Below are 13,567 nucleotides of genomic sequence, written 5' to 3'. Positions count from 1 at the left end.
CTTCCTAATACATAATAGGTAAACTTTTCAGTTCATTTAACCTTTATAAACCTTACTACTTAACCTGAAGTGGCCTGGCCTAGCCACAGAACTAGCTCTAAGACCTGTCGAGATATGGTTAACTTGTCCATACCGCCAAACACACACAGTTCGTTCATCTGACAAAAGAAACCAGAGGCTACTCTTTAATTTCCCTTATAGTGAAAGGGCTCATTGGAGCATCAAAGGGATCGGGCACGATTCAGGTGCACCACATGCACTCAGTATTCTGGCTGTCTGTGTTACCTCCTCTAACATTTCAAATTAGAAGTCACAGGCAGAAACATGGTAAGAATGTATCTGAGGACTAAAAAATTCTCAAGTAGTTTACTTTATATTTATTGTAAAACCATCTGAAAAAATATAGCTGAAATAATCTTATAACTTATTGAATGAGGGAAAAAAAACAACAGTAAATCTGAAAGTTAAGAAATTCCCTGAAGTAGAGCATACTGCTGGGCTTGATCATGTCAACTTTTATCTATACACGTATAGAAAGACAAACCTTGGCTGCGGGTAGCTTTCAATAAATTTTGTCTTTTTCTGAAATTCTGAACTTTTTTGCATTCTTGGATATTAGACATGTGAATTTCAGAATCTGTTTTTTCTTCTTTCTCACCATTTCTCATAGTGCTTTCATCTCCATTGATATTACTAGTTAATTCCTCATCTAAAAAAACAAACATTTTACAACATCAGTGCTGCAGTTCTCCTCACTGGTTACGTGATTAGAAAAACTCATAACCATTCCAAGTTTCTGTTCCTAGCTGGAGTGATTTATTCTATTCTATTTTACTTTATTTTATTTATTCTTTAAGGAATAAAAGCCTTTAAAAATGTTTTCAGGGGCACCTGGCTAGCTCAGTCAGTAGAGCATGTAGAGACTCTTGAGTTACAGCCCTGGTTGGGTAGAGAGATTATTTAAAAATAAAATCTTTAGGGGTGCCTTGGTAGCTCAGTCAGTTAAGCGTCTGCCTTCAGCTTGGGTCATGCTTGATCCCAGAATGGGATCCTCGGGGAGCTTGCTTCTCCCTCTCCCTCTGCCTGCTACTCCCCCTGCTTGTGCTCTCTCTTTCTCTGTCAAATAAATAAATAAAATCTTAAAAAATTCAAAATAAAATCTTTAAAAAATGTTTTTATATAACAAAGTTTGCTGGAGCAATTCTGACGGGAACACAGAATCACTGAAATCAATAGAGCTAACAATTTCCTGCTATGGAAATGCTAGGTTAACTGATACTAAATAAGTGCTATAATAAAAAGAAACAAAAAAATTGATATACTGTTTATTAACTTGTCAATACCAATTTAGCAACAGTCTTTCATAATAATGGTTTATTTTCAAAATAAACAATATTACTTAACTAACAGCATCCCCAAATTATAGTCCACATGTCCTCATTCTTGTCAGTTTGGCATATAGTCCACATGTCCTCATTCTTGTCAGTTTGGCATAAATTCAGTTACAAATTTCTATAAAATATGTAAATCTGTAGGAGATATGTACAAATCAAGCAATACTACTAATACCTGCTTTATGAGAAATTTCCTTTTCTTCTTTTTGTCTAAGTTGTGAAATGTTGGTCAATTCCTTACTGATATTGTCAGTGGAATAAAAAACTGTATCATGTATGGTTTTGCTCTTTGGAAGATCTTGTTTCCTTTTTTCTACTGCAGTTGTTTCTATTACTTGAGAATTAACAACTGTGGATAAAGGTCCATTTGAAGAACTTGTTTTCCGGCTTCCATCATTGCAATTCTTTTTAGGGTCTTCTCTCTCATTTACTTTTTCCACAATATGAATATCTGTTTGATCTATTAAAGGAGTTGGTGCTCTGGAGCTAAAATCTTGAGGCCTTTTGAATAGCTTCACATGACTAGTCAACTTTGAAGCTTCCTGTGTTGAAAATGTTCGTGGACAAGCCAGGGAAGTATGCTCAGAATTGCCATGTGAGTGATCAAAAGAAGTTTTACATTTGCATTGTTCATAAATGGCAACACGTTGTTCAGGACCTATTGTATTATCTGAATCAGAAAGATTAACAGCTTCCTGTTGTATGGTTAGACTGCATACTTTTAACTCATTTTCCTGTGAAAAATGGTCTTCAGAAGGGACAAACTGTTGAAAATCCATTTCTTTTCTAGTTGTTACATTCTCCTTATAATTACAGTGGCTTTTGCAACCTGTAGAACACACCACTGTTTTACATGTTACAGTCTTTTCAGAGGTAAAGCAATCATCATCATCAACATTATTAAAATTTTCCTTTATAAAGGATACGAAAGAATTTTCCCACTTACTAAGGTTCTCACATTTTTTACCTGGGTTACTGTTTTCAGGAGATTTATAAGGGCTAATGTGCTGTTGTTCTTGGTGAGTGTGAGGCTGCTGATCTGTAGTAACAAGTGGTAACTTGATTTCTTTCTGTAAGGAAAGTCTTGAGAAAAGAACAGCTTCTTCTTGGTCAGTGGATCCTAAGAATTTCATTTCTTGATTATCTGATAAATCCAGGCTCTGGATATGTGTCTCTTTTGGAACTAAACAAGCCTCAATATTGTTACCTAATCCATTTTTCAGGCTTGACAGAGCTGGGCTAAAAAGTTTATGTGACTTTTCTGGAAGGTCATCAAAGGCTTGGAGAGTATCTGGCTGACCAGTAACTAATCTGTTTATTCTTCTGGAAGAAGAAACAGCTCTTGCCTTTCTTGGAATGCATATTTCTTGTTTTGGATCATCCACTTGAGTTCTTTTCTGTCCTGTGTTTCTTCTTCCTTTATCTTTAGACATACTTGTATTAACGCCTTTGATATTCTGGAGACCCTTCTTTCGGAGTCTTCTAGTAGAGTGTATTTCGTTAAAAGTTGATTGCCTATGCTTGAATTTACCAAATTTTGTGTCTTTGGAATCTTTTTGGTAATGTTCATATACATCTTCTTTATTTATAAATAAACCCTCTTTACTTCCTTTATCAACTTCTACATGTTCTGACTTCTGTCTGTTGGAATTTTCATCACGAACAAACCCAATGAGATTTTTAGAACTGAATTTTGGTTTCTAAAGAAACAAAACATATAGTTAGCTTTATTTTCAGCTCTAATTCTATACTCAATTCAGGATTGTTGATAAATCGAACCACTACTCCACTCAATTTTATGATTTGATCTAACCACAGGGCCTGATGGGATATATACAACCTAATATTTCAAAAAAGAAGACTAAGAGAGAAAAGCAAATGTAGTAGACTTAGACTCATTATGTGTACTAATCTGTATTTTCTGCCTCACATTTTAATTTGTTTTTGCCAATATTTAGCAATATTAATACTATTAAGCATAATAAAAAAATTTAATCTACTTCATTTTTATGGGCTTTAAGTGTAACCAAACAAGAATGCTTTAGAAAAACACACACCTCTCTCAATTGTTATATAGATAGAGCCAGAATTAGATAGTTCTTTCATCTAGTATTTATGACAGACTATAGGTAAGGCAGAAGAAGGGATTTAACATCAAGGAGACCAATATGCTCCCAAACGGATCTTCATGAAAATATCATTGTGTGTTGGTATGATTAAAACAGGGACATCATTTCCTCTCACTCACCACAACCCAAGTACCAGATGAAGACTAACCGCCCACCATATATAATTTGAAGGAATAGATCTACACCTTTGATTCCTGTCCTGTGCTTAGGCCAGAGGAAATCGACATGGTTGATAAACCTCACAGCTCCATAAAGAGGAGGAAAAAGGAAATGGCTACTGATATACCAGTGTGCCAAGACATGCTGTATTTACTCAATTGCTTCCCAAACTAACAGCCCAGAACGCCCTAATTGTCATATAATTATTCCAAAATTTCTTAAAAGCAAAGGCGAAGTCACTGTTTCTGATAGATGCTTTAGCCATCTTTCTTTCCATTCTGATAATCTTTAAAATAAGCAGCAGGTTCATTCTATAAGCATGTTTATTGCTAAATAGGGCTATACCTTGTGCTGGTTTGCTTCCTCTATGTCTAATGAATCAGTGTTGTTCTTTTGAGCTGTAAACCAAAAGAGAAAATCAAAGAAAATAGCCTCCAGTAGTCAGACTCTAGATTTCCAAAACCTATCAGTCCTTGGCCATGAGAAAATCAGGGAAATTTTACTTTTAAATTCTTTCATAAATAACTGGATTATCATTTCCTAATATGTCTGCTTAATACAGTTCTAGTTTGAATGCTTCATTCTCTTAAAAGTGAAATACATAGGCATGAAAAGGCTGCTCTTGAGTAAGAAAAAAAAGATGGTTTGAATAAAATATACCTTGGCTGATAATAAAAGAAAAGCACTTTAGTGTCTCTTTTAAATACCAGAAGTGGAATTAGTTACCTGCATACGCATTTGGACACAGAAGATAAAAACCTAGAAACAGTGCCTTACACACAGGGTATTCAATGACTATTTAATAGGGGAAGGAATAAATGAGTGGACATCTTAGATGTGATATGTAAACAATATAGAATTCTTTAAATACATTGTGAACTAGAAATGTAAAAATATTTTAACAGGGACATAACTGGGATAAAGAACATTTTGTTTCTTGGGGATAGTTTTCATGACTGCAATCATATTATAATGTGCATAATGAGGCCTAGTATTCACCTATTCAACTCATACAAGAGAGAGTAGACATACAGAATGTCCCTCAATGAAGCAAAGGAGCTGGGAGCACAGTCTCTGCAGCCTACTCCTGAGTTTCTATCTTTACTCATTTACTTAGCAGCTGGATCACTCTGGGTAAATTTCTTAATATCTCTACCTCATCTCCATAAAATGAAAGTAGTGATAGTCCTTATCTTATAGAATTGTTATGAAAATTAAATAAGATAATCCATGTAAAGAGTTTGGAGGAGTTACTGGCACAAAGAAAGTGCTCCATTATTAATTTTGTTATTACTATTTTTCAAGAGCAGAAAGGACTGTGTGCCTTCTAATTTTGGTTCTAAAATAAAAGAGTAGAAATAAATAAACAAACAAACAAACAAACAGGATACAAAAGGGGACACCTGGATGGATCAGTCGGTTAAGCATCTGCCTAGGCTCAGGTCATAACCCCAAGATCCTGGGATTGAGCCCCATGGATCCCAGGGCAGGTAGCCTGCTTTTCCCTCTCCATCTGCCTGCTGCTCCCTCTGCTTGTGTTCTCTCTGTCTCTGTCAAATAACTAAATAAAATCTTTTTTAAAAAGAGCAGAAAAATGTTTTACAGGAACCAGCATTTTGGGCATGGTTCCTAAGAGAATCTGGAAGCAAGAAAGGGCTTTTATCCTCTCTCTTTTAAGAGTTTATATGCTTTAGTATAACCAACTAAAAACAAAACAAAACAAACAAAAAAAACACTACACAGATGTAAATTCTGAGGTGGTGATGTAGCTGTAACTTTTTTCACTCTGTCATCCTAAGCTCTGTCATGTATAAAATATTGTATGGAAGTATTTTATATACATCAACTCCCATCCTCATAGTAACAATCCCAGATATATAGGTAGCAGAATAGATACTATAAGCCCACATTTACAGATGAGAAAATTGAGAGGGCTAATTTACTCCAGGCTGTAAAGTTAGTAAGAATGAACTCTTGTCCTATACCAAGCAGATGTATTATACTTTTCGAGAGAAAAGCACCAAATATATATTGCATGAGGAAGGTTCTTTATTCATCATTCCTAGAATTAAAAACTCTTCAACTGAAATTTAAAAACAAATACTGTTTGATATTATTTAAGTAAATTATTAAGTAAATTACCTCTTCATTTATACTGATAAGTAGGCTGATAATTAATCACAGATTTTGAAAGTTCAAACTTAAGAAATATTCAAACCACTTGATGAAGCATAATACCACCTTGGTAAATTCTCTTACAAGGGAAGAGTGGGAACTAACTCCTAAGAAGAAAGGGTTGGGATTCCTTTCCATAAATGAAATCTCCTTGGGTAAAAATCTGTCAGAAGTGGGCACTGGTGAATGGGAGATTCTGGATTTGGAGAAAGGGCTAAAATGCTGGAGAAACCACTCTCAGAATAGCAAAACAATGCATGCTACCATAAAACAGAGAAGTCAAGCAATTAAGCAGATTATTAAAGCAAAAATGTAAAAATACACATCCTTTTGCCTTCAAGTGAATATTTGTAATTTCTCATATAGCTTGAAATATAAATTTGAGTGCAATAATCTATCTCAATGAATGTAAATATGAATAATCTATCTCAATGTGCTTTTATAGACCTGGCCTCAACAAAGTATAGTGTGTCTCTCTTATTTTTTTTCTTTTTAGATTTTACTTATTTATTTGACAGAGAGATAGAGAGAGAGATCACAAACAGGGGTGAAAGGCAGAGGGAAAAGCAGACTCCCTGCTGAGCAGGAAGCCCTATGTAGGGCTCTATCCCAGGACCATGGGATCATGACCTGAGTCAAAGGCAGATACTTATCAAACTGAGCCACCCAAGGACCCTCTCCCTCTTATTTTCTGATGAGAATGGGCTACAGGGGAAGAAGTCGTTTGTTCTAAAAGAACCATTAATTAATTTCTTCTTGGTGTCCTTTAGTTAGCAATGAACTTATCTCTTTATTATAAAGCAGGGTGTTTTGATCCAAGTCTTATTCTTTAGTCAAAAGCATTCAAACATTCAAACAGTTACCTCTTTAGAGATATTTTTATTAAAATACAGTTTAATGGGGTGCCTAAGTAGCTCAGCTGGTTGAGCAACTGCCTTCAGCTTAGGTCACTATCCTGGGGTCCTGGGATAAAGCCCCACATCATTGGGCTCCCTGTTCAGCAGGAAGTCTGCTTCTCCCACTCCCTCCCCCTGCTTGTGCTCTCTCTCTCTTGCTCTCTTTCTCTCTCAAATAAAGAAAATCTTTAAATATTAATACAATAAAATATACCTTAATAAAAGTGAATGAAGCACATACATAACTCTTGAAGGTAAAGAATTTGTTTGGTTTAAAAGGACTAATACACTACTTACTCAACAAATATTTACTGAATGCCTGCTGTATACAAGGCATTTAGTACTCATCACCAGACTAAATAAAGGTCCTTCCCTTCATGGAGCTTAGATTCTGGTGGGGAGAGACTAAAAATTAACAAATCATATAATGTGTTACAAGCTGTTAAGTGCTATGGTAAAAGGTTAAATATAATAGTAGAGTAGAGTAAGAGGGACCGGAGTGAGTGTGGCAGTTTGTAAAATACATTCATAAAGTTTTTTATATTCCTCCTTTCAAAAGGTAGAACTTCCCAGACTTAGTGACTTACTTACAACAAATAGAATATAGTAGAAGTGGTTGTATATCACTTTCAAGATTGAGTTATAGGAAGCTTGTGCCCTCTGTCTTGGGTGCATTATCTCTCCTGGATCACTTTCTGACCCAGCTGCCAGGACGTCAGGCCTATGGAAAAAGCTCATGCAGCAAGTAACTGAAGCCTCCAGTTAGCAAGCAGCGGGGAGCTGAGGCCTGCCAAGAACCATGGGAGTGAGCCTGAAAGTGGATTTTCCTGTCTTAGCTGAGCCTTGAGCTCACCATCCCTTACTAATAGTCTGGCTGCAAACTGTAAGAGATCCTGATCCAGAACTGGTTACTCAGTTAAAAGGCTTCCAGACTTCTTCTTTTTTTCTTTTTTAAAAATATTTTATTTATTTATTCATGAGAGACCCAGAGAGAGAATGGCAGAGACACAGGCACAGGGAGAAGTAGGCTCCTTGCAGGAAGCCTGATGCGGGACTTGATCCCGGGGCTCCAGGATCATGTCCTGAGCTGAAGGCAGGCACTCAACCGCTGAGCCACCCAGACGTCCCAGGCTTCCAGATTTCTTATCCTCAGAAATTGTGAGATATAATTAACGTTTGTTGTTTTAAGATGCTAAATTTTGGGTAATTGATGCATAGGGATAGATAATTAATACAGTGAGGGTGGGAAGGAGGCAGGTTGCAGGGTTTTTTTGTTTGTTTTGTTTTGTTTTGTTTTGTTTTGTTTTGTTTTGTTTTGTTTTAGGTTGCAGTTTTAAATAGGATAGTCTAGGCCTTCCTGAAATGACATTTGAACTAAGACTTGAAGGACGTGGGGGAGGAACAGCAAGGAGGCCAGTGTTACTGGAGTTGAGTGACATAGGTAGAGGGTGATAGAAGTTAACTGGTAGGATGGCTGGCTGATAGATCAGACCCCTATAGATCAGGGGTCTATAGGCCACTGTAAGGATACTGACATTTCTTCTAGATTAAATGGAGAGCCACTACTAGGTTTTGAGTAGAGGAATGTGTGACCTTATCAAAAAATTTAAGGGGAATATAAAGAAAGCGCCATGCATGTAAATCATTCTTATAATCTTCTTATTGACAACTATAAATCTAGTTCTTTTGTAGTTCAATTTTTACCAGTATAATAGATGACAGGGTAAAAATACAGCCATAAGAAAATATTCTTAGGGAATGGAAATGGAAATAAACAATCCTGGTCATACTTATCAAAAAGATACAGTCAAATATAATTCACATCATATCATGTTTTTCAGTCAAAAAATTTTCAACTTAACTGTTTGCAATGCACAAGAAGGAAAAAGTGCGTCTTTCCATTATGTGCATTTGCAAACAAGTCCATGTGGTTTACTACATGAATGGAGCAAGGACACCCCTGGATGGGTCTTCTCAAAACTTAGGAAAAGAAATTTAATTTCTATAATTCTAAATCCAATTTCTATAACTCTCTATCAATATAATGAACAAATATAACACAGTTTAATCTTACCTGATGTATGATAATGTTTTTGATAATTAGGAACATATTTCTCAAGGAGGCGCTTCATACATGAATCTTTGGCCTCATCCAAAGCACATTTTCCATTGTCACTCTTAAGTAACGGATCAGCTCCGTTCAAAAGAAGTAACTCTGCCACCTACAGGAAGATTGTTCACGTGAGCATATCCAAAGAAAAAGTACATTATTGTAAATGTGTGCTAGCATACAACTCTAAGTAAGCAACATCTGTTATTTCTTTTACTTTTTAAAAAATATTTTATTTATTTATTCATGAGAGACACAGAGAGAGAGGCAAAGACATAGGCAGAGGGAGAAGCAGGCTTCCCATGGGGAGCCTGATGACAGTCTCTATCCTGGGATTGCGGGACTTGATCCCAGATCAAGCCCTAAGCCGAAGGCAGACACTCAACCGCTAAACCACCCAGGCGTCCCTAATATTTCTTCTTTTTTTAAGATTTTATTTATTTATTCATGAAAGACACAGAGAAAGAGAGAGGCAGGGACACAGGCAGAGGGAGAAGCAGGCTCCCTGCAGGAAGCCTGACACGGTGACTGAATCCCAGGACCCCAGAATCACAACCTGAGCCAAAGGCAGACAGACACTCAACCACTGAGCCACTCAGATGCCCCTCTGATATCTTTTTTAATAACAGAGTTTGGGTTTACCTATAACAACTTTTCCCAATAAAAAAATTTATGTAATTGCTAGTGAATCATAATTTGTTGATATACAAATCCTTCTCTTACAAAAAAAAGGGAGAGAGGGAGAGAAAAAGAGAGGAAGGGGCCGATAGGGAGAGGAAAGGAGAGAGGGACTGAAGGAGGAAGGACAGGTCAGAAATGTATATAGCTTAGGTGCTGGTGTAATGAAGCCAGCAGATATACCAAGAATTAGCACTGGGTTCTGGAGTAGTAAATATAACAGATTTCAGGAGATTGTTATGTCTTCCATCTATATCTATGTTGCTGCTGCTCCTCCTCAGAGTGAGGGAAAAAACAGTCAACCCTTAATCTGTTAGTACTCCTCAAAGCAACCTCCTCCGTGAAGTGCGCCCTGACCTTCCATTCATTACTACTCTAGAGAAAAATGACCTCTCCCTTCTTTTAGGTATATATTTTATCACCTTGCCCAATATATATTATTATTGTTATTTCTTATACATCTGTCTCTCCTGTAGGCTAAGGTTTCTGAGGGTGGGGCTATGTTTTTCTTTTAAAATTAATTATTTTTGAATAGGATATTAATGAATATAGTTCAAAATACAGAAGGCTCATTAAAATATATGAGAAATATTTTCCCCTCCTCTACCCCTGTCCTCCAGTCATCCAATTTTTTCCTAAGCCCTGGCTATAGTTTCTTCTGAATTTTTCCACAGTCAATCTAGTCCAACAGGTATATACATATGTATACTCATTTTTTCTTATGCAAGTGGTCATATATTATATACATTCCTCTATGTCTCACACCTGAACAACAGAGCTTAGAGATTGTACCATATCAGTATAAAATCAACTTCGTTATTTTTAGAAGCTGAGTAATACTCTACTAGTCAATGTACTATTGAATAGTACATTCAATAATTAATTTATATTTATTTACTTTACTTAACCAGTATCCTACTGACAGATGTTTAAGTTGCTTCCAAGCTTCTACTACATATATGTCTTAATCATCTTTATATTCCCAGTGCCTCAGTGTCTAGCTTAGAGTAAATATTCAATAAATATTATTTAATAAAAGAATGCATGTAATCAAGGAAGATGTGGGGAGCAGGCTTTACACAGCACTACACTAAAAGGAGCCTACATTTTCATGTTAATATCTGGAATGACAAAAAGGATGTGAATTTCTGTAAATTTTATATACCTCCAAATTAAATATATATATATTCTTTTTTTTAATAACAAAGCATTCTAGGAGAGAAAAACATAACACCATAAAGGGACAATATAAGCCAGATCCTTTAAAAATTATTAAGACTTGGCAATTCTGCTTTTCAAACTATTTTATTATGACAATTTAATGCTAGATGGGGAACTTGAAAATAAAATAAATATAATAAAATCTATAATTCATATATAAGCCAGTATAACAAGATAACAAATTTATGTCTAGATCTTCACGTATTGTTCAGCAAAGAAAATATCGAGTACACAGCTTTCTTTTAGGAAAGAAGTTTTGTAAGGGAGTTGCCAAAAGGACTATATTATTTATCTCTGGAAGTTTTGTGTCAAATAATAACCCATGTAGTATGAGAGTGACTCAGAATCCAGGAGCATGAGAAAGGGGACTGGAAGAAGGGAAAAGGCAAGGGCTAGAGGCCCACTTTCCTGGAAATCTGAGTTGATGATTCCAAGGGAGTGGATACATTACTTTGGCAGTCCCTGACTTAGGCAATGGATGGATAGTCTTGCTTCACCAAATATCCACACTTACCATTTCCCTCTATAGTCTTAATATTATGAATTCTGAAGCCTACTTTACTATCTTCTAACTTGAAATGCTCTTTTCTCACCAAAAGGCAGTAAATAAATGACTTTTGCTGAGTATCTCCCCCCCTTTTTTGAAAGGTTTATTTATTTGAGAGAGGGAGAATGAGCACAAGTGGGAGGCATTGAGGGAGAGGGAATAAGTCTTAAGCAGACTCTGCACTGGGCGCCCAAGTGGGGTTTGATCCCATGACCTTGAGAGCAAGACCTGAACTGAAACCAAAAATTGGATGGCCAACCAACTATGCCATTCAGGCACCCCTCCTTCTTATTTTAAACCTACATTTAGGTTTTATATTAGCTCTGTGTTACTACCTAACAAATTACCCCCAAACAAAGTGGCCAAAAGAATAATAAATATTTATAATCCCACAGTTTCTGTGGGTCAGGAATTTGGGAGAAGCACAGGCAGGTGCTTTTGTATCAGGTTCTATCTCTGTCTTCTTTATTCTTTATTCATTTTTTATTTTTATTTTTTTGCCAGAATAGTCTAGATGAGATAACTGTCATTCAAATATTTTACAGAATCAGGAATGCAGCAACTGAGTCCAGGTAGGATAAAAAAAGTAAAAAAAAACTTGCAGGTTTGTATATGTTGGTCTATTTACATCTGTAACAGGCTTTCCTCCACAGGAGGCACAGCAGCTGTACTTGTCTAATGCTTCCTTACAGATACAGTCCTGGGCACACTTGGCACTGTCCATGGGGCAGGAGAAGCAGTAGCTCTTCTTGAAGGAGATACATTTGCACTCTGCATCCGCAGGAGACAGAGCATCTGCAGGAGCCCCTGGTGGAGGAGGAGCCATTGGGGTCCATTTCAAGCTAAGGTGAGGATGGAGGTCCCAAGCGAGTGATGCTGGGAGACACTGCTGTGGGCTGGAGGTGTAGAGGTTAGTTTCTTATATGGATGTAGTCAAGAGGATGGCTGGAGATACAATTATGTAAAAGCCTGACTGGGGCTGGAAGGTGTTTCCTAAGATGCTTTGGTCACACAGCTATGGGACGGAGACCTTGGTTCATTGCCATGTAGACCTGTCCATTGAGCACTGTGGCATCCTCCATATACACCTGGCTTTCCTCATATAATGAACCAAAAGCAAGAGAAGAGAGAGAACAAGGAAGAAGCTATGATACTTATAATCCAGCTTCAGAAGTCGTGTACTGTCACCTCTGCCATGTTCTATTTGTTGGAAGCAAGTCACTGACAGTTCAGCCTACAATCTTGGGGAAGAGAATCAGGCTCTACCTTTTGAAAGGAGGAGTATTAAAAAATTTGTGGACATATGTTAAAGCTACCACAGGTTCTTAAATAGAACAAGCAGAGCCATTTCAAAGACGTGACAAAGAAATTGTGATATCACAATCCCCATTTCTTTGGCTTATCAAATAGTAGACTCCTTAAGAAAATATACTTTTACTTTAAGTTTGCTTATGGATTTTAACCTTTAATCATACTATTGAATCAAATGCTTTCTTCCCTCTAAAATCAGCTGACTTCCTTATGTTAGAAACAAGTAGGATAGAGAATAAAATTCTTTTTTGAAAGTTTTTATTCAAATTTGAGTTAGTTAACACACAGGTAATAATAGTTTTAGTATAAAATACGTGATTCATTGCTTCCATACGTCACCCAGTGATCGTCAAAACAAAAGCACTCCTTCAACCCCATCACCTATTTCACCCATCCCCTTGTCAAGACCCCTTCAAGTACCTTCAAGTACCTTCAATTACCTTCTGGTAATCATCATTTTGTTCTTTATAGCTAAGAGTCTGTTTCTTGGTTCCTCCCCCCCGTTTCTCCCCCTTGTTCGTTTGTTTAGTTTCTTAAATTCCACATGTGAGTGAAATCATAAAGTATTCATCTTTCTCTGACTCATTTTGCTTATCACAGTACTCAGAATAAAATTCTTTCGAGTACTTGAAAAGACAGTATCTTGACTATACTCTGCTAGTGAAATATGCATAAAACAGAAAGAACTACAAGGGATGCCCCAGTGGCTCAGTGGTTGAGCATCTGCCTTTGGCTCAGAGCGTGATCTTGGAGTCCCTGGGGATCAAGTCCCACATCGGGTGCCGCACAGGGAGCCTGCCTCTTCCTCTTCCTCTGCCTCTCTCTCTGTGTCTCTCATGAATAAATAAAATCTTTAAAAGAAAAAAAAGGGAACTACAAAAAATTTCACTAGTAGTTTTATTGTTAATAATAATAGTGTTAATATTAATAATAATATTGCTAATAGT

The 13,567-nt window shown here is 36.6% G+C and overlaps 1 protein-coding gene and 1 pseudogene across 8 annotated transcripts in view; both read right to left on the bottom strand.

Moving 5' to 3' along the window:
• Positions 1-13,567, bottom strand: part of ANKRD31 (ankyrin repeat domain 31) — a 117,150-nt gene that overhangs the window by 50,671 nt on the left and 52,912 nt on the right. For 6 of the 8 annotated variants that reach the window (XR_013362725.1, XM_077867967.1, XM_077867999.1 and 3 more), the window contains 4 exons: positions 8,828-8,975; positions 4,028-4,080; positions 1,570-3,094; positions 545-709 (listed from right to left, as the gene is read on the bottom strand). Coding sequence is in view for 7 of the 8 variants with exons in the window: in XM_077867967.1 (XP_077724093.1) it covers positions 545-709; positions 1,570-3,094; positions 4,028-4,080; positions 8,828-8,975 (1,891 nt within the window). In the remaining variant the exon portion in view is untranslated. The remainder of the gene's footprint in view (positions 1-544; positions 710-1,569; positions 3,095-4,027; positions 4,081-8,827; positions 8,976-13,567) is intronic. The other 2 variants (XM_077868020.1, XM_077868030.1) reach the window with 2 other exon arrangements.
• Positions 10,651-12,145, bottom strand: LOC144291479 (metallothionein-2 pseudogene; annotated as a pseudogene).

Source organism: Canis aureus, chromosome 2, assembly GCF_053574225.1.
Source record: "Canis aureus isolate CA01 chromosome 2, VMU_Caureus_v.1.0, whole genome shotgun sequence".
Classification (NCBI taxonomy): domain Eukaryota; kingdom Metazoa; phylum Chordata; class Mammalia; order Carnivora; family Canidae; genus Canis; species Canis aureus.
The sequence above is the reverse complement of the archived record's forward strand: the minus strand, read 5'-3'. Positions and strand labels throughout refer to the sequence as shown.